Raw genomic sequence first — 20882 nt, forward strand, 5'->3', positions numbered from 1 at the left:
GGGGTGTTTTGGGGGGGAGGGGAGACTTTAGGTCAGTCTCAATAATCATCAGCCCCTACCACTCCATGCCTTCCAAAGTAAGCATCCAATCTTGAGTCTGCTATTTTAACACTGTTTTAATACAAGTCCTCTAGTCTTCAGCATCCCCCAGAACTACCTAAAATTAACACATAATCTAAGTAAAAAGAGTGTGCTCCCTGTGAAAACATTTCTTGTGATAAATCCCCTTCCTTCCCTTCCCACCAGACTGCTATTCCTGAGCCCCTGGAGTTCAGAAATTCTAGAGCCAGCATTATCTGCTAGAGCCTCGCCTTATCTGCTAGAGCCTTGCCTTATCTGCTCTCCCTAAGATATTATGGTGTCCTTACCACTATGGTTGGCCCCACTGTCCTCCTAAAATCCCTGTCTTTTTTCTTGTCTGTTGATTGTTGCTGAAGCAGTGGTGCTACTGTTTCTCCTTCCTCTGACTCAGTATTGCTAAGCCCATCCAAGTCCATTCACAGTCTTTGCACAGCCTTCAGTACTAAAGACAGCTCCATGCAGGGTTTTGTCAATAAGCATGTTGATGCCCTCAGGAGCCATCCTGGGGCACAAATGTAAGTAGCAACAGATAGGTATTCAGTTCAAAGACAAATCACCAGTGAGAAAAACCTAGACATATGCCCAGTAGGGCAAAAAAAGAAAGAGCGAAGGACCAGGGGAGTGGGAAACGAAACCTATTTGATCTCTTAGTGATGTAAGTTTATTTAGAAACCATGGCAGAATTTTTAATGTCTTTAAATTAGTGCTTCTAGTAGCAGCTGGAGCTATTTTGATAAGGGGAACTTGTAGTAAAGGAAACTAAGGCAACAATAGTTGGAAAGTTCTCATGTGATGTAACAAAGGTTGTTATTTTGTAGGAATCATCTGAAGAACTTGCTTAAAATGCAGATTCCTGGGCTCTGTCCCTAGAGAGTTTGATTCAGGGTCTGAAGTGAAGCCAAGAATCTGCATTGTAATGAACACTCTGGTGATTCTGATGGAAGTGGTCCAAGGTCCACACCTTGAAAAAGCCTGAGAGATGGAGAAGTAGGAGAAAGTCCCCTGGACTATGCATATGAAGACCTCGCATCGCTACCGGTGCCCTGAGGGAGCTGGGGCATGGCACTCACCTCCTTTAATCTCGGTCTCCTACCAATAAAACGAAGGGTTTTCCCCAGGTCCTTCATCGTTCTGATAACCACCATTACCTCTTTAAAGATTTAAAAATCAGATAATTATACTGACGTGCATGGGACAAGGACAAACAAATATGCTAGGTATATTTAAAATAAAACAAGTGAGTTTCCTATGCAGTCTCCTGTGAATGGCAGTAGTACTTTTCCAGTTTCAGTTTGGTTTCTGTGACATTCTAGCACCTTTTTTGGTGTCCCAGATCATAGATTTCTTTTCCCTTTTTTGGAAATCTATGTTCTTTCCCTTAGGTAATTGTGTTGCTCAAACATATCATTTTATCCAGTAACTGTATTAGGTATACACTCCCTTCTACAGAAAATGAGAAGTTAAGTTTTCAGAGTTGAGAAAAATGCTCTTTTAATGTGTGAGAAACTCTGGGGTGAAATATATATTTGTAATGGCCCCGACAGAAAAATTATGACCATTTCTCCACCTTTCAAGATTATAGTAGCTGACTGTGGGCAAAGAGAAAATTTGTTAAACCTACATGCATCATGGGGCTTCCCAGGTGGTAAAGAATCTGCCTGCCAAGGCAAGAGGGTTCAGTCCCTGGGTTGGGAAGATCCCCTGGAGAAGGAAATGGAAACCCACTCTAGTATCCTTGCCTGGAAAATTCCATGGACAGAGGAGCCTGCTGGGCTACAGTCCACGGGGTCACAGAGAGTCAGACGTGACTGAGGACAGCACACACATGCATCATACTGTATCATCCACTGTCCCTGCAGCCTCACAATTCCTTCCCAAGCCAGCATCACCCTGGTTTATTCATTCCACCACATGTATTGAATGAATACTCTGGGACAAAACTGTGTGACATAAACAAGGTGTAGTCCCCTGCCTTCATGATTATTAAAGAATAGCTTCATATACTATTAAATAAGACATGTATCATCACATAATGGCCATGTTAGTTTGAGAATTACAATGGTAAATGCAGCGAGAGGAGGGGTGATAAACTCCTTAGAGGTGTAGAATCAAGAAAGGCTGCATAGAGATGATTATCTTTGAAGATGAGGAGGAATTCTCCAGAGAAATGAGGGAGAAGGGGGAAGAAAAAACAACACATTCAAAGACAAAGGGACAAAACAGTAAAACCTGTTCTGAGAGCCACAAGTCTTTTCATGTGACCAAAGGGTTGCACAAAGGATTTACAAGAGATAATTATAAGGATCTTTAACAGTCACTGAGTACTTACTAGGTATCAGGCATTATCCTAAAATTTTTACATGTTTTAATGCATTTAATCCTTTAGCACAATCCAGTGAGGGGGGTGTGATTACTGTCCTTATTTGGCAAATGAAAAATTGAAGAACAGAGATGTTAAATAACTCTCCCAGCTGGTAAAAGCTGGAACCAGTTTACACAGCTGGTAAAAGCCGTGTAAAGGCTGGAACCCGGGCAGTCTTGCTCCAGAGCCTGTGTTCTGAACTGTACAGTACTACTGCTTCTTCAGGGCTTCCCAGGTAAGCTACAGGTAAAGAACAGGTCTGCCAATGCAGAAGGCAGAAGAGATGCAGGTTTGACCCCTGGTTTAAGAAAATCTCCTGGAATAGGAAATGGCAACCCACTCCAGTATTCTTGCCTGGAAAATTCCATGGACAGAGGAGCCTGGTGGGCTACAGTCTGTGGGGTGGCAAAGTGTCAGACATGACTGGGTATGCATGTGCATGTGCACACACAGCTTCTTAGAGACGAGGTTAGAAAAGGAGACAGAATGCAGATCAAGGAGAGACTTAGAGGTCCTCACAAGGAATCTGGAGTTTATCCCATAGCCAATGAGAAACTAAGAAATGTTTGAATTAATATATTGTGCGTAAGACAGGCCATTCCAGTAGGAATATACAGATGGACTAGGAGAGGGCTAAAATTGGGGAAAGGATGCCAAGAAGGAAACTAATGTCACTGTCCCATTAGAAAGAATGAAAATCTGAACTCAAGCAGTAGCAGTGGGGTTGGGAGAAAGGGAGTGTCAGAGTGGGACTATTCCTTCACTAGGGACGCAGTCCCTCTCCAGTCAGTCCACTCTCTGAATTTGACTCATATCCTAAGAATTATCTGTTTTCAACTATTTCTTTCTATTGTTCATGACTCCATTCTTCCTTTGTTCCTAAATTTCAACTGAGTAACCTAACGTTGGTTCCATTTCTCAACTGGGCTACTTGATTAGCTAAGGACTTCAGCATGTCCTCCTAAAGCTGATAAATCTTCAACAGTGTGAGCCTTTCAATCCCATTTGTGTTCTATTGCAGACAAACAGCTTGATAGCAGTTTGGTTAGCAACTAAAGGAGATAAATAGCTAAGAAAATGTCAAGAAAGTTTTTTTAGATTGAGCAAGCATAGATTATGTCTCTAAATTTGTTTTCCAAAGAAAAGAATGCTCTGTAAACAGCTTCATTAAATCCTTGCATCACTGTGTAAAATCTGCATATTAAAAAAATATCTAAATGGCTGTTCATTCCCTTCTTAAGGAACTCCTACACCAATTTGGAGTTCTCAGATAACAAATAAATATAAGATTAAGGCTGTTTTGACTTTGTTTCCTTTAGTTTGCTCTCCTTAAAAAAAGAAAACAAAAAACCACCAGGGTCAATTTCTAAATTTTTTTCAATTCCCAGAATCATAGAAAACCTCTTAAGTTTACACTGAGTCACAGCATTCTTCTTACAGTTATTCCGCCGTCTTTGCCGAGATTGAACTGAGTGGCTGGGATTACGACTATGGTTTCTGCTTACCCAAGACACTCCAGTGTGCTCCTGAACCAGATGCTTTCAATCCCTGTGAAGACATTATGGGCTATGACTTCCTTAGAGTCCTGATTTGGCTGATTAATATCCTGGCCATCGTGGGGAATGTGACTGTCCTCTTTGTCCTCCTGACTAGTCGCTATAAACTCACAGTGCCCCGCTTTCTCATGTGCAACCTCTCCTTTGCAGACTTGTGCATGGGGCTCTACCTGCTCCTCATTGCCTCAGTCGATGCCCAAACCAAAGGCCAGTACCATAACCACGCCATAGACTGGCAGACAGGGAGTGGGTGCAGCGCGGCTGGCTTTTTCACCGTTTTTGCAAGTGAACTCTCTGTCTACACCCTCACAGTCATCACGCTAGAAAGATGGCACACCATCACCTATGCTATTCAACTGGACCAAAAGCTGCGACTGAAACATGCCATCCCAGTCATGCTCGGAGGATGGCTCTTTTCTTCTCTCATTGCCATGCTGCCTCTTGTGGGTGTCAGCAATTACATGAAGGTCAGCATTTGCCTCCCCATGGATGTGGAAACCACCCTCTCACAGGTCTACATCTTAACCATCCTGATTCTCAATGTGCTGGCCTTCATCATCATTTGTGCCTGCTACATTAAAATTTATTTCGCAGTCCAAAATCCAGAGCTGATGGCTACCAACAGAGATACAAAGATTGCTAAGAAAATGGCGGTCCTCATCTTCACCGATTTCACCTGCATGGCACCAATCTCTTTCTTTGCCATCTCAGCTGCCTTCAAAGTGCCCCTCATTACAGTAACCAACTCAAAGGTTCTGCTGGTTCTCTTTTATCCTGTCAATTCATGCGCCAATCCGTTTCTGTATGCAATTTTCACGAAGGCATTCCGAAGGGATTTCTTTCTGTTGCTGAGCAAATTTGGCTGCTGTAAATATCGAGCTGAACTTTATAGGAGGAAGGATTTTTCAGCTTATATCTCCAACTGCAAAAATGGCTTCACTGGATCAAATAAGCCCTCCCGGTCTACCTTGAAGTTGACCACATTACAATGTCAATATTCTGCTGTCCTGGACAAGACTTGCTGTAAGGAGTGTTAACTGTGATATCAGTAAACACATTACTGAATTACACTTATGTAAAAAATTTATCTCTACCAGTAATATTAACAAAGAGTTGGTTTCAGGAAATTATGTGTTAGGCACATCAGGCAAAAAAAGACTCTATCTAGCTCAAAATGTGATCCATGACCACGGCCGGTCTAAAAACTATTTGTCACTGGCACATGATAACAATACAGAGTGTTTAGAAACTTTTACAGCAATTTTGACAGATTAATTTTATGTCTGCTGTATCTACCATTTCAAAAATGAGATGGTGATTTGCATGACTGTAATTTTTTTCTCATTTCATCCTTGCAGTAATTTTTATTGCATTTTTACAAAAATATTGGTCCATAAGAGATTTGAAATTTGAAATAACTAGTCCTTTTCCTCAGACAGTTTGAGAAATATAGACTCTGGAGATGCACTGTCCAATCTGGTACCTCCCAGACACATGCAGCTAAATTAAGCTAAATTAAAAATGTGTCTTCTCAATTGCACTAGGAACATTTCAAGTGCTCAACACCCATACATGACCTGTGGTTACTATATTGAACAACACATATACAGAACAGTTTCATCATCACAGAAAGTTCTATTGGACAGTGCTGTCCTAGACATTTATTTATCCCATATCTAGATTCTAGATTTAATAATTACTAAAATTTTAAATTATACTATTTAAAATTAATGTAAAGTAAGCATCTAAAGGCACATTTCATCCTGTTGGTCTGGTGTTTAGTCTCTAAAGAACAGTGAAGCATTAAATAGCAGACTATAAACTCCTTGTGGGTAGGAACCCTGTCTCAATTTTGCTTCCTTATCTCCTAGCTCAGGATCTCAGCAATAGCATGCAACAAATGTGCTGAATGACACTGAAGTTAAGAAATCTACAAGGAAAAAAAAATATCTTCTTTTTCTTTCTAGGGCCCTATCTTTTATGGAAGTAAAAGAAAATGCTTAAATATTTTAAAATATTTAACTTTCATAGTTTCTATCTTTGAAGGTATTGAAAAATATATCCAATATTTGCTAGAAGGTATTTTATTTATCAGAATTGACTCTTATAAGACAATAAAATTATGGTTTTAATTGCAATGTTTTTGTAAGTTCCTTTGACACTTTAAAGTAACTTATTAAAAGTTTATTATATGCCAAGCATCTTGATAAGTATTTTATATAATTCAACCCACTTAATCTTTATAAAACTCTATGATGAGGATATTATTCATATTTTAGAATAGAGGAAAGCTCATTACAATTTGCCCAAGTTCTCAAAACTAATAAAAGCTTCAACTAATAGGATTCAAACTCAAAGTTCTGATTCAGGACCCCAGCCTTTTAACACTGTTTTACTACCTCCCATATTGGTAAATCATAGCCATCCAAAGGTTTAATATGTGTTCAAAGTTCTTTTAATTTCACCCAACATTTTATTGTGACATTTTCAAATATGTGAAAAGTTGAAATAATTGTACAGTGCACACCCATATACTGAGACTCAACATTATACTATACTGGTTTAGAAAATATCAAGATAAGAAAAATAGTTCTATATAATTATTAATATCTATCCAGTATTTATCCATCCATCATTTCTGATGCAATTTAAGTTACAAACATCAGTATCTGTCAGCCCTTAAACTCTTCAGCATGCTTATCATTAACTGAAGTTTAATATTTGTTTACATATTTAAGGTAAAATTTAAATATGATGAAATAGACAAACCCTGAGCATACCATTTAATGCATTTTGAGAAATGTATACACCCATGTAACCCAAACCTTCATGAAGATACAGAACACTCACCCTCAGAAAGTTTTCTCATGTCACTTCCTAATTAATCCCTCACCTCTGCCCTACAAGAGTAATAATGCATACATGCTAAGCTGTTTTAACATGTCCAACTCTTTGCAAACCCACAGACTATAGCCCTACAGGCTCTTCTGTCCATGAGCTTCTCCAGGCAAGAATACTGGAGTGGGTTACCACACCCTCCTCCAGGGGCTCTTGTGTCTCCTGCCTCAACAGGAGGGTTCTTTACCATAGCACCATCTGGGAAGCCCAGGATAATAATGGTTATGATTTTTTTCCTAAGAGATGAGTTTTTGTCTGCTCCAGAATTTCATATAAATAGAATCATACAGTTAATATTCTTCTGTATAAAGCTCTTTGACTCAACACAATGTTTTTGCTATTCATCGCTTCAATCAATAGTTCATTCCTTTTCATTGCTGAATAGTATTCAACTGTATGAGTATAACACTGTTTTCTATTTTCTTATCAATGGATATCTGGGTTGTTTTCAGTTTTCAGCTCTTCTTTGGCATTGTTAAGTAAATGTAAAGTCACAACTAGACTCTTCACACATTTAGTCTGCTTCCAATCATTATGCCATTTTGCAAAGTATTTCAAAGTAGATTATAAAAAAGTATAAACTTTCTAAAATATCTCTTTTCTCTAATGTGTTTTCTGACTTCTCTACTCCACAACTAGTCACTTGTCTTTATTCAGATGCTATTCTCTCTCTTGTAAGCAAGTGTTCTAGAATTTGTCTCAATGATGAGAGAATGCTAATTAGTCATGTTGCTATATACACGCACACACACACACAGTAAACTTCCTGATTGATAATAAATCACAGAACCAAAACAACTAAGCAAGCAAAACAGCAGAAAGTAAACAAAAGAAAAAATGAATCCTTATAAACTTTAAATTATAAATTATACCTTTAAATTATAAATTATTGTTTTAGCCTAACATACTCATATCTATACTCTGAAAACAACTTTTACAGTCTTTCCCACAAATACTGATCTTTACTTTCTACATTATAATTTAAGTTTTAACACACAGAGTCATAGTGTACTATCTTCCTCATCCTCACATCTTTTCATTCATTAGTTATTCCCTTCAAATTGTCTTCCACATCAGTCCTTTATTTTGCATTCCTATCACCATTCCCACATCTCAGGCCATTTCCCCTTACCTCTCAAGTACTTCTACACCTCCTTCATTTTTATTCATATCTAACCTTTCTTATGGCCATACCATCATACCCACCACCACTGATTCAGTTTATTTCAGTTCAGTCACTCAGTCGTATCCAACTCTTTGCGCCCCATGGACTGCAGCATCCCATGGACAGGCTTCCCTGTCTATCACCAACTCCTGGAGTTTACTCAAACTCATGTTCACTGAGTCAGTGATGCCATCCAACCATCTCATCCTCTGTTGTCCCCTTTTCCTCCTGCCTTCAATCTTTCCCAGCATCAGGGTCTTTTCCAACGAGTCCATTCTCATCAAGTAGCCAGAGTATTGGAGTTTCAGCATCAGCATCAGTCCTTCCAATGAATATTCAGGACTGATTTCCTTTAGGAAGGACAGGTTGGATCTCCTTGCTGTTTAAGGGGCTCTCAAGAATCTTCTCCAACACCACAGTTCAAAAGCATCAATTCTTCGGTCCTCAGCTTTCTTTATAGTCCAACTCTCACATCCACACATGACTACTGGAAAAACCATAGCTTTGACTAGATGGACCTTTGTTGGCAAAGTAATGTCTCTGCCTTTTAACATGCTGTCTAGGTTGGTCATAACTTTCCTTCCAAAGAAAATTTCTTCCACCACTGATTAACCTTCCTAAAATCCTATCTCATCTTATTATATACCTACCAAAAATTCAAAATTCCCTCCCCAATCCACTAAAGTCAAGACACTGTCTTTACTTCAAATAGAGCAAGGCATAAATAATAAATATGCAGTCCACAATGGTTTATCTCTTTAAACTTCTTTAGCACCTATCATCTGTATCACTTCTTTTTTGTTCTACACTGATGATATTATCTTACATGTATATCTCTTATTTCACACACATTATAAATTCTTTTAGTAATTTCTCACCTACCTCTTTGCTTCTCCCACTATATCTATCCTAGTCTTACATGTAAGGCAATTAATATTTTTAACCGATTCACTTTTATAACTGAAATATAAAACAATCCTTGTTAAGGAGCATTTTCCTTATGAGATGGTCTCATAGAAAATGTATGTTCCTAGTCTACATAATCTCTCATACATAAAACATCGAATGCTCAAGAAATTTATATCTTGCATTTTTGTTTTTTTATTACCATGTTTGATGTATGCTGCAGAATGACTAAAAAGATTTAATCAATTTGGAGTAATTCATCTAAACTTACAAAATATTTTTAAAAGGCATTTTGTCCAAAAGTTATAACATTTGCGATAACGGGCCTGGTTTTAGTTTTTTCAAAAATGTATTAAGTTCACATACAAATTAAGAATCTTCATGCCACAAAGATTTCAATAAACATGTTCACAACTTGAAAAAATCTTTTCCTAATGTACAATATTTTTATTAATATCAAGTTACTTCCTAAGAGTTACTACCATGAGCTTCCTATTTATAATTTAGCTGTCTAGTTACAAATTATAAAATTTCCAACTAGCTCAGAGTATATTTACAAACAAACAGCACTGTACTAACCTACTAACAAAAGTCTAAATAAATTCCCCCATTAAATTCCTCTTCTCACCACCCACTTAACCACTGCTATTCATTCTAAAGTTACTAGTTTTGCTACACAACTTAAATGACTTCAACTGAGTTCCTCAGCCAGAACTGGCATCTCATTGCCCTATGAAGTCTGAGCTATACAGATGATTTTTTTACACATATTATAGCACATTGAATGAAACAGGTAAAGAAGGTAATCCAGGCAAGGTCAGCTGGTCAGTCCCTAAGAGACTAACTATGCAAACTCAAGATCTTCGCAGTCGACAGGGAGAGGTGAAAAGTATGTTGGGGAAAAAAAAAAAAAAAAAAAAGCCCTATGCGATGCATGCATGAGAAAAAGTCTGGGTTAGGAATTACTATACATGATACATGAATTTCACATACCACAATAAACTGTAACCTCTTTACTAGGGACACATTCACCACCTATAAAAGGGTGTAGGATGGTTTTTGCCAGGGTATTGTATTTACAAGAATATATAACTCACTTTATGACACTTTGTTAAAATATGCAACAAGAAATGTTAAGCGTGGACATGATAAAGAGGTTCCTAAAAGCAATACCATATTAAAGCCAAGTCTCAGATACACTCACAACTTACAGGACTTAAAGAATAATTTTCTTTTTCAAAATAGATTAATATTTGTTCATTTTATCTTTAACACATGGGTTAAAAAAAATTTTTTTTTAATATGACCCATCAGTAGGTAGTGAAACCAACTTATAGGGCCAATACCATCAAAAATTTTTTTCTAATGAACAGAATAGAATCAAAGATAGGAGGCTATCATGTTAAAAGCAAATATGACTTTCTGATACTTTTATTTGTACTGTATGTATCTATGTACATGCAAACACACACTGGTTGTTCAAATTTACTTCTTAGTGTGTGCTTAGTCACTCAAAGTCGTGTCCAACTCTTTGCAACCCCATGGACTGTAGCCCACCAGGATCCTCTGTCCACGGGGATTCTCCAGGCAGGAATACTGGAGTGGGTTGCCACGCCCTCCTCCAGGGGATCTTCCCATCCCAGGGATCAAACCCAGTCTCCTGCATTGCAGGCGGATTCTTTACCATCTGAACCACCAGGGAAGCCCATTTCTTAGTATGGCACTGGCCAACATAACTTTTAAACCATTAATTTACACAACTTTTCAAGACTCAGGATTCTTTTCTAGTACTATTTGAGACTGATAGAAGGGCATCTAGGTCCACAATAATTTGGGGACTCTAGGTTCTCTGTGCATTCACTACCCAAACTATCATCATTTATACTATCGTGCAAAGGAATGGAGCTTGTTTTGTGTTAAGTCTATCTTAAATGGATGTTTTTACATTTTAAAAGAATCAGAGGCATGAGGGCATGCAAAGACACAAATGAGACAATGACTTTTTTCTCTGATAAAATGTACCCCATAAATAAAGAGGACAACATAGTGGTATTTGTAATATAGTTTAAAAAAAAAAAAAATTACTGAAGCAAAGTGAGAATTTAAAATTCACCACGGAAAAGAGGAAAGGAATTTCAGAAACAACTATTATCACCTCTCCCAAACACTTAAACCAACACATTAAAGCCCAATTTCCAAGTGAACACACCTTGTTGATAAATTCAGCACTTAATACAGGGTGGCTGAAAGCACCTGAAGTCTAGAAAGTGTCCTCCTCAACACTGGGTGGGGTGGGGGAGCACATTTCAGAAATGACACAGAGAATAAATGCCCTCTTTTTGCTTTCCATGTAGAAAAGATGAACATTTCCTGGTGGCTAACATCCATGAAGGGAAAAGATGAACATTCCCTGGTAGGAAGCATCCATGAAGCGAACCCATAGCTCCTGGAAGTTCTCAGGAGCCAGAGCAGGATGTGAAATAGCAGAGGTGGTGGTGAAAAGGACAGTGAGCCTGAGGACGAAGAAGGCATCAGCCTACCCAACTAGCACTAACTGAATCCTCATGCAGCTGCCAACTTGAGGCCAAAGACAGTGCCCCACTCATGTCGTCCACAGTCCAGATGAGATTTATCCAAATATCTCAAAAGACCTAACAGTAGCTGAGTCACTTGGGTAGAAGAGAACAAGCACTGGAATAAATTAAGTAGGGACGCCTCTGAAAAAGAGATCGGGAATTCACCCTGTGACCAGCCAGATACAGGAATCTAATCTTCTAGGAGCTTTTCACCCATTCCACCTCAGAACTTCTTTTTGTGAAAGAATTACTGTCCTGGAGAATACTAGTGAGTCAGTGAAAGTCACTCAGTCGTGTCCGACTCTTTGCGATGCTATGGACTATACAGTCCATGGAATTCTCCAGGCCAGAATACTGGAGAAGGTAGCCTTTCCCTTCCCCAGAGGATCTTCCCAGCCCAGATCTCCCTCACTGCAGGCGGATTCTTTACCAGCTGAGCCACCAGGGAAGCCGTAGGGGAGAACACTACTCAGGGCCAAAAGTAGGGATCCTAGACTTATTCTCTGGTGGCTCAGACAGTAAAGAATCTGCCTGCAGTGCAGGAGACCTGGGTTCAATCCCTGAGTCAGGAAGATCATCTGGAGAAAGAATGGCTACCCACTCCAGTATTCTTGCCTGGAGAATTCCATGGACAGAGGAGCCTGGCAGTCTCCCATGTCCAAACATATGGCAGTCCATAGGATTGCAAAGAGTCAGACACGACTGAGTGACTAACACACGCACGCACGCGCGCACACACACACACACACACACACACACACTCCATCCACTAGAAGAAGCAGTATGATGGGGAAAAGTTTCCTTTAAGGAATTTGAACCTATTACTAAGGAAGAGAATATTACAGAATAGTTTACTGAAATACTAATTTGCTCTGTTTTCATTGGTGTTAAGAAAATGAGAGCTATTTTGTTCCCGCTCTCTGATTTTAAGAATTATCCAGGTCTTCTGTTTTCAAATGAGATTGTCTCACCAAAATAGAAGGTTCCTGAAGAGAACTTCTCTTCTCGACTTTTGATTTAGAAAGCCTAAACTCAATAAGGGAATTCCCTGTTAGGAAAAATGAAGACAGACAGTATGTTTGATGTTATAAGACTTTGCAAAGGAGTCTTCCACTGTAAGAAAAGTAGAAAAAAATTAGAGATGAGGGAAGAAGACAGAAACATGAAGTCCTAAGAATTAAAATGGGAACCTAACTCACTCCCTATAATTCCCCAGGGAAATATCAGGTACAAAGAAGAATGGTCTGGCCACAAGATAAACCCAGAGGCTAATCCTTGGCTCTAGGGATCCTGGCATCGACAAAGATTTTCATGTTCTAGTGTAGGCTCAACTGAGGCGTCTGTCTCCAAGGAGCCATCTGGGCTTGCACAATCAGCATACTGTTAGCGACAAATGTAGACTAGTTTTACCTAGAGACGCCTTCCTGAATATCTAGGTACTCACAAGACTCTCCAGGATCTTTTGTAACATGGTTTGCTGAGTGGTGGGAGCCGCTGAGCCCCAGTCTCATAACTGATACTGACTTTGCCATGATGGAGAATTGGAGTCTGATTTAAATTTTACTTTAGAATTAAAGAAATATGAAATTTCTTCATGCTACATCACACCTAATACATCTGTGCTTTGTAATGGTACAGACAATGAGGGTTAAAAAATAAAAACCTGTTAAACAGTGTGAAATATAAAATGAAAGAAATGTAATATTGTATATTTGTATCTGCATCTGAATTATAATTTTATTAAATTCCATACAGTGAACAATATGTGATATAGTCCCTCTGATGTTTATGATGTACTGAGCTCATAAGTTTTACCACTCTGCATTACCAATGGCTTTTGCAAATACATAGTCTCTCCCTCCAAAACACATAACACCATCTTTCAGATAGAATTTCCATTTGTCCTTGCTTCGATGAATCTGGAGGGAGAAAAATAGTCTAAATTAATCAAATTAAGAAGTTAAAGGATTGTTTACATTTCTTTGCACATCCATGGGATTATTCTGACCCTAAATTGGAGTCCTTTTTTTTTTTTTTTTTTAATATTTATTTATTTACTTATTTATTTGGTTGCCTTGGGCCTTAGCTGTGGCATGCAGGATCTTTATTGTGTCATGCAGGATCCTTTGTTGCGGTGCAGGAATTCTCCTGTTGTGGCTCCCAGGCTTAACAGTTGTGGGTTTCAACAGTTGTGGCATGTGGGCTCTCTAGTTGTGATGTGTGGGCTTAGCTGCTCCACAGCATGTGGGATCTTAGTTCCCTGACCAGGGATAGAACCCACATCCCCTGCATTGGAAGGCAAATTCTTAAGTATTGAACCACCAGGGAGTTCTTTATAAATAAAATCTCTTTAGGATAGTTTATTCATTCATTCAGCAAATATTTGCTGAGTTCCTATGTATCAGGTATTGCTTTAAGCACTGGAGATTTATTAGTTTTTTAAAAAGGAAAATTTATAATTTTTTTTTAGAACAAGAAAAAAAGTCCTGTCTTTGAAGAGTTTAAATTTTACTAAGGATGGGAGAAACAAAGCCAATAAAACCATAAACTCCACAGACTATTAAAAAGTGGTGTGCATGCAAGCTAAGTTGCTTCAGTCGCATCTGACTCTCTATGACCCTATGGGCTGTAGCCTGCCAGGTTCCTCTGTCCATGGGATTCTCCAGGCAAGAATATTGGAGTGGGTTGCCACGCCCTCCTCCTGGGGATCTTCCCAACTAGGGATCGAACCCACGTCTCTTATGTCTCCTGCATTGACAAGCAGGTTCTTTACCAATAGCACCACCTGGGAAGTGCTATGAAAAATAGATCAGGAAAAAAGAGTGTCACAAACACAGAGGTGGGGTTACAATTTTAAGTAGAAGCATTAGTGGAAGCTTGAGGTAACATTTGGGCAAAGACTGAAAAAGAATATGTTGACTAGAGAGCATTATAGGCAAAGAGAACAGAAGTCCTGAGAGGGGCATCCCTGGATTGCTCAAGAACAGCAGAGGTCACTATATCTGCAAAGGAATAGAAGGGATGCAGTTAATATCAAGAATGAAAAAAATAGTTGTGTTTCATTTTGAAGAAGAAAGTCAATAGTCCTAAATAACACACTGAGCAAGGTCAGAAAATATAGCTTATAATCTATCAGATTCTACTGGCTATTCTTTAGATTCAATAAGTCAGGCTGATACAAAATAAAAACTAGAAAATCCTACCACCTTAATAGGTAACAAATTATACAATTATTGTTACTTCTGGGTAAATCACAAGTGACTATTTAAAAAGCTTAGAAGTACATGATCTGAAATCAAGAATAAAAACTAACCTAGTTGTTGACTGCAAATAGTCAAACTGAGGAAGAAAACCCTGTGTCTAGTATTCAGATGCACTTTGGGAGGCACAAGAAAATACAAAGGATAAATCCTCTATTTGTGTGGGGAGGGGGGAAATGTCCTAATGATGGAAAATTTCCTCTCTGAGTTTTGACTTTCTAATTTTCATGTGCACTTATCTTTGGTCTCAGGGAACACAACCATGACAACAGCATCCTTAACACAAATGATAAAATCTGACCAATATTAGGAAAAGAAAAATAGCAGAAGCAGCAACAACTCTTCCCATTACCTTTATCAAGTGACTATATTTATTAAGTAGTTTCTGTATTTATTCTAGAAATGCAACCATGGTTCAACACTAGGAACTTGTTAGTATAAAAACTGTATTACTAGACCTAAGGAGACAAATAATATAATCATCCCCAATGATGTTGAAAAAACTTTTGATAAAACTCAAGCATTTTAAGAAAGACTATGTCCTACAAATACACACACACACACACACACACACACACACACACCACTCTACTACCTCAACCCAAAAGCTGTGACTTAGTGGCTTAGAGAGGAAAATCCTAAAAATATTCCCACTCAAGTCAGAACATAGACAAGAAAACTATTATCTAACTTTTCACTCTAGAGGTACTAGCCAATACAATAGACAAAAGGAAAGTACAATTGGTACTAAACAACATAATTAGATAAGAAAGAACTAGAGATTAAAAAAACTGGAAAAGATGAAATAAATTTGCAGATGCAATGACTGGATATCTGAAAAAATCTAAGATAATCAATTAAAAATGACTAAACAAGAATTCAGTATTGGTACAAAATTAATATAAAGATATTCATAGCTTCCACATATACAAGCAACAATTATAAGCTATGAAGAAAGAGCCTGTTTCCCATAGCAAAAAAAGACATAGCATAGTTAGGAATAAATTTTACAAATACTCGACTACCAGCACCATTAAATACATTCTCCTTTTTGAAATATTTTCCTCATTTGGCTTCCAGAACATTCCTGGTTTTCCACTTCTTTCTATTCCATTTCTTTGACCACTCCTTTGCTGTCTGTACCAATTTCTCCTTCTCTCCCTCATCTCACTTTTAGCGTGTACCAGGACTCTTCTCCCTGTTCATATCACTCTCTTGGTGATCTTATCTAATCTCATGGTTTTAAATATCAACTATGACTCCCAAAATTTACATCCCCAGCTCATATGTCTCCCTTAAAACTCTGATTCTCATTCAACTGCTTCAACACATCTTCCTGAATGTCCAATAAACATCTCAAGCAAGTTTAAAACAAGGACACTGATATATATTCTTCTCTGAACTTCACAGTCTTCCCCATCTCAGTGGGGAATGGCCACTCATTCTTATTCAGGCAAGAAATCTTGGAGATAATCTTTACACCTCTTACTCACGCCTCATATCCAGATCCATCAGTAAATGTTAGTTCTACCTACAAGCCACATTCATATTCCAACCACTTCTACCACCTCCACGACTATCACTCTTGTTTCAGCTGCCATCCTCTCTCACCTGGACTGATATGTTCCACGACTAGTTTCCCTATTTTCACCCTTGTCCCCCACTATGTCTACTCTAAACACGGTAGCCAGAGTGGCCCTGTTAAAAACATAAATCAGATACCATTTCTATGCTCCAACTCTCCAATGACTTCTCATTCAAAAATAAAGTCCTTAAAATGGCCTATAACGTCATGTTTTCCCCCTCACTGTTCCCTGAACACACAGGTATTCTTCTACCTCAGGACTTATGTATTTATTGTTCCCTCTGTCTGAAATGATTCTATCCAAATATCCTCATGGCTCATTCTCTAACATTCTTTTGATCTTTACCCTATCACGTTGTCAGTGAAGCCTCCCCTGGACATCGCATCCAAAACTGCAACCCACTCCTCCTTAATATTACTAAAATACCAAACTCTATTAATGTGATCTCAGTGAAAATATCAACAGGTTTTTGTTTGTTTTTTTTTCAACCAGAGAAGCTGATTTTTAAGTCAATACAGAGAAATAAACAAGAATGTCCAGGAAAACTCTGGAAAAGAATATGAAGAAATACCAGCCCTACAAGATATTAAAGCTGTGGTACATATACACAACTGAATATTACTCAGCCACTAAAAAGAATACATTTGAATCAGTTCTAATGAGGTGGATGAAAGTGGAGCCTATTATACAGAGTGAAGTAAGTCAGAAAGAAAAACACCAATACAGTAAATTAACGCATATATATGGAATTTAGAAAGATGGTAACAATGACCCTATATGCGAGATAGCAAAAGAGACACAGATGCATGGAACAGTCTTTTGGACTCTGTGCGAGAGGGCGAGGGTGGGATGATTTGAGAGAATAGCACTGAAACATTTATATTATCAACTGTGAAACAGATCATCAGTCCAGGTTCGATGCATGAGACAGGGTGTTCAGGGCTGGTGCACTGAGACGACCCTGAGGGATGGGATGGGGAGGGAGACGGGAGGGGGATTCAGGATGGGGAACAGGTACTCCCATGGCTGATTCATGTCAATGTATGGCAAAAACCACTACAATATTGTAAAGTAATTAGCCCCCAATTAAAATAAATAAATTTTAAAAAAATAAAGATATTAAAAACCTCAAAATAACTGAAGCAATGTAGCAGAGGTTAATGGACAACCCAATGAGACAAAACAGAAAATCAAAAAATAAATTCAAAATATTGAACTTCAGTAGATGATAAAGAAATCATTCTCTTTTAAGCAGAGATAAAATAGACTTATCAATAAGCAATATTAAGAAAACTGGGTAGCCATCTGGGAAAAAATTTATAATCACCTGTCACACCAAGAAAAATGGCTCCATCAATCAAGACTTACATTTTTTAAAAGAAACCAAAGAAATACTAGAGAAAACATGGGTGAATCCCTTTAAAATCCTGAGGTAAAAAAGAACTTTCTATTCATGACTCAAAATTCAGAAGCCATAAAAATAAAGGTTGACAAATTCAACATCTGCATGAAAGGAAGAAAAAGCATTGAAAGCAAATAACTGAGGAAAAAGTATTTTTGCACACACCAAGAGTTAATCTCTCCTAAACTAATACAGAACTCTTAGGAATCAATAAACTAACTAATAATTCAATTTTTTAAAACATAGAGGGTGGGACAAATTGAGAGAGTAGCACTGAAATATACACATTACCATATGTAAAATAGACACCTAATGGGAGTTTGCTGTATCACACAGGGAGGTCAGCTCGGTGCTTTATGACAACATAAAAGGGGGAACGGAGGCTCAAGAGAGAGGGTATACGTGTGTACTTATGGCTGATTCACGCTGTTGTACAACAGAAACCAACACAACATTGGAAAGCAATTATCCTCCAATTAAAATAAATAAAAATAAAACAGACAAAAGTTATGAACAAGCATTTCACATAAAATTAAATACAAACGGTTCATAACACACAAAAAGTGAAAAATGTCACCGAAGTATCATTTTACACCTTTCATAATAGTAAATATCCAAATGTCTCATTACACTCCATTGGCAAACCTGTAGAAAAAGGAGGACTCTCAAACACTGTAATAGGCATATATACTGGAATAACCTTCAGGAGAGCGTTCTGGCAATATCTAACCAAGTATATTTGCCCTTTAACCCAGTAATTCCACGTATAGAGATTTATTTAATAGATAAAACTACCCATATATGAAATGTTTTATGTACATGGTCATTCAATAACAACTGAAAAATAGCTCAAATAAGAGATGAGTTAAATAAATTTTAATAATTCCACAATGGAATATTACACAGTTATAAAAATATCCGGACAAAGATTTCTAAGATATATTGTTAATCTCTTAAAAGACAAGGTGCAAAATATAGTGTTGTCTATGCTACCCCTTTAGGCTCTACTTGAACAAAGAGACTAAATATATAAAGAAATTAAGGTAACTGGTTACTGATTTGCACTGAAGGCAGTCACAGGGAGCTACTGGTAGGAAGAGCAGATGGTGAAGGACAGAGTCTTTATGGTATACCCTTTATAGTGTATGCAATAATGTGTATGCAATATCTATTCAAAAAACAAAAGCGAGAGAAAGATACTGTGCTACACACCTAGTAGTTACCCACTGTAATACTAGCATCTAAGGGACAAAGTCACTAAACTGTTAAATTAAAATGGAACATATTTAAATAGTTTCACATTCCACTATAAATAGTATTCTATTTATAGCACAGAACAATCCTAACTATAGTAAAATGTTTCATTTTACCATTAATCTTCCCTCTAATATCTTCATTATTTTAATCTTTATATTAATCTTATACATTCTCTCTGCCTCTGAAATAGTATGTCCATAACTCTCACTCAGAATGTTTATCAGTGACCTTTATTTAACCCTTTTTCACGGCACATCTTAATCTCAAAGTTTCTCCCTTGACTGTTAGCTTATAAATTTTAAAGTTAAATCTCATATGATAATCAAAGTCAGATAAAATATACTGAAAAGCAAACAAAACACCCAGCTCTTCTCAAAGTTTAATGAGCATGAAAATCACCTGGGAGTCTTGTTAAAATGCACATTTTGATCCAGTACTCTAGGATAAGACTCAAAATTCCTTATTTTTAACACTCTCCCAGGGGAAATGATACTACTGGCCTTCAAAACACACTAAGCAGTGAAGCTCTTAGGAGACTATTACTGAAGTTTTTCAATTTACTTGAGATTGGTTACATTAAATACTTCTTCAAATAAGACAACTAGTAACCAGAATTTGCAAGTTATTCTTTTATAAAAATTCACTAAAACAATGGTTCCTCCCACCCCACTTTGATTGCAGATACATTCTCTTTGCTATCTTCCGACTTTCTCACTTCCTTTTCAAAAACTTTTCAGTAGTTCCCCAATGTCATGCTTTTATATTATTCTTAAAATATTCACTAGTTAGAGTGCCCTCAGACAACTAGATTTATTAACATGCTACATCCTCAGTCGTGTCCGACTTTGCAATTCCATGGACTATGTAGCCTGCCAGGCTCCTCTGTCCATGGAATTCTTCAGGAAAGAATACCGGACCAAGTTGCAGTTTCCTACTCCAGGGGATCTTCCTGACCCAGGGATCAAACCTGCATCTTCTGCACTGGCAGGAGCATTCTTTACCACTGTGCCACCTGGTAACACTAAATATCAAACACCACTCTTTCTATCTACCCCACAGGTTGCTGTGAGAAGCAAAAGACAATGTATAAGAAAATACTCTGGGGACTTCCCTGGTGGTTTAGTGGTTAAGAATCTGCCTTGCAATGCAGGGGACATGGGTTCAATCCTTGGTCGGGGAACTAAGATTATACCTGCCACGGAGCAATTAACCCGGTACGACAACTGCGGAGTCCATACACCACAACAAAAGATCGCACATGATGCAGAGAAATCCTGCAAGCCACAACCAAAACCCCAAGCAGACAAATAAATATTTTTCAAAAATACTTTGAAACATATAAAGCACTGTGTTAATTAACTGCAAGCTATTTTCCCCAGTGCAGTACCACTAAGGATACTATATCCATAATGGTCTAGAAGACTATTCGTGACTCTATGGAATGCAAACATAATCTAGTGCCTTATATAACACAAAACAGTGTTTATAGAATGCAATACACTATTTATAAGAATCTAAACAAAGTTTCAAACCAAGACCAGTTCCTTTTCTATTACCTCTTCCTTCTTATGTTTATGTTTACTAGCATATAAATTCCCATTTTCTATCTATATAAAATGTTATAGGAGAGAAGATCCTATTTTTAGAGAAAAGGATTTATTTTTAGAGCAATTCAAAATATCATCTTCTGTTTGACCTGAGTATATTGAAATTGTTACTGAAAAAAAGTCAAAGGTGTAAATATGCATTAGTCATCAGGGAAATGCAACTCAAAACCATGAGATACCACTTTATACTCACTAGGATGGCTAGAGTCAAAAAGTCAGATAACAA

At 37.7% G+C, this 20882-nt stretch overlaps 2 protein-coding genes across 2 annotated transcripts in view; one reads left to right on the forward strand and one right to left on the reverse strand.

Annotated features, from left to right (window-relative positions):
• The window catches only part of LHCGR (luteinizing hormone/choriogonadotropin receptor), a 59460-nt gene extending 54424 nt beyond the window's left edge, over nucleotides 1-5036 (forward strand). The window contains exon 11 of the mRNA XM_061156297.1: nucleotides 3884-5036. Within this exon, the coding sequence (XP_061012280.1) occupies nucleotides 3884-5036 (1153 nt within the window). The remainder of the gene's footprint in view (nucleotides 1-3883) is intronic.
• An 8304-nt stretch (nucleotides 5037-13340) lies between these two features.
• STON1 (stonin 1) overlaps nucleotides 13341-20882 on the reverse strand; it is a 121353-nt gene continuing 113811 nt past the window's right edge. Inside the window, exon 11 of the mRNA XM_061155454.1 lies at nucleotides 13341-13463. Coding sequence (XP_061011437.1) covers nucleotides 13356-13463 — 108 coding nt within the window. The 3' untranslated portion in view covers nucleotides 13341-13355. The remainder of the gene's footprint in view (nucleotides 13464-20882) is intronic.

The sequence above is a fragment of the Dama dama genome, chromosome 11 (assembly GCF_033118175.1).
Source record: "Dama dama isolate Ldn47 chromosome 11, ASM3311817v1, whole genome shotgun sequence".
Classification (NCBI taxonomy): Eukaryota; Metazoa; Chordata; class Mammalia; order Artiodactyla; family Cervidae; genus Dama; species Dama dama.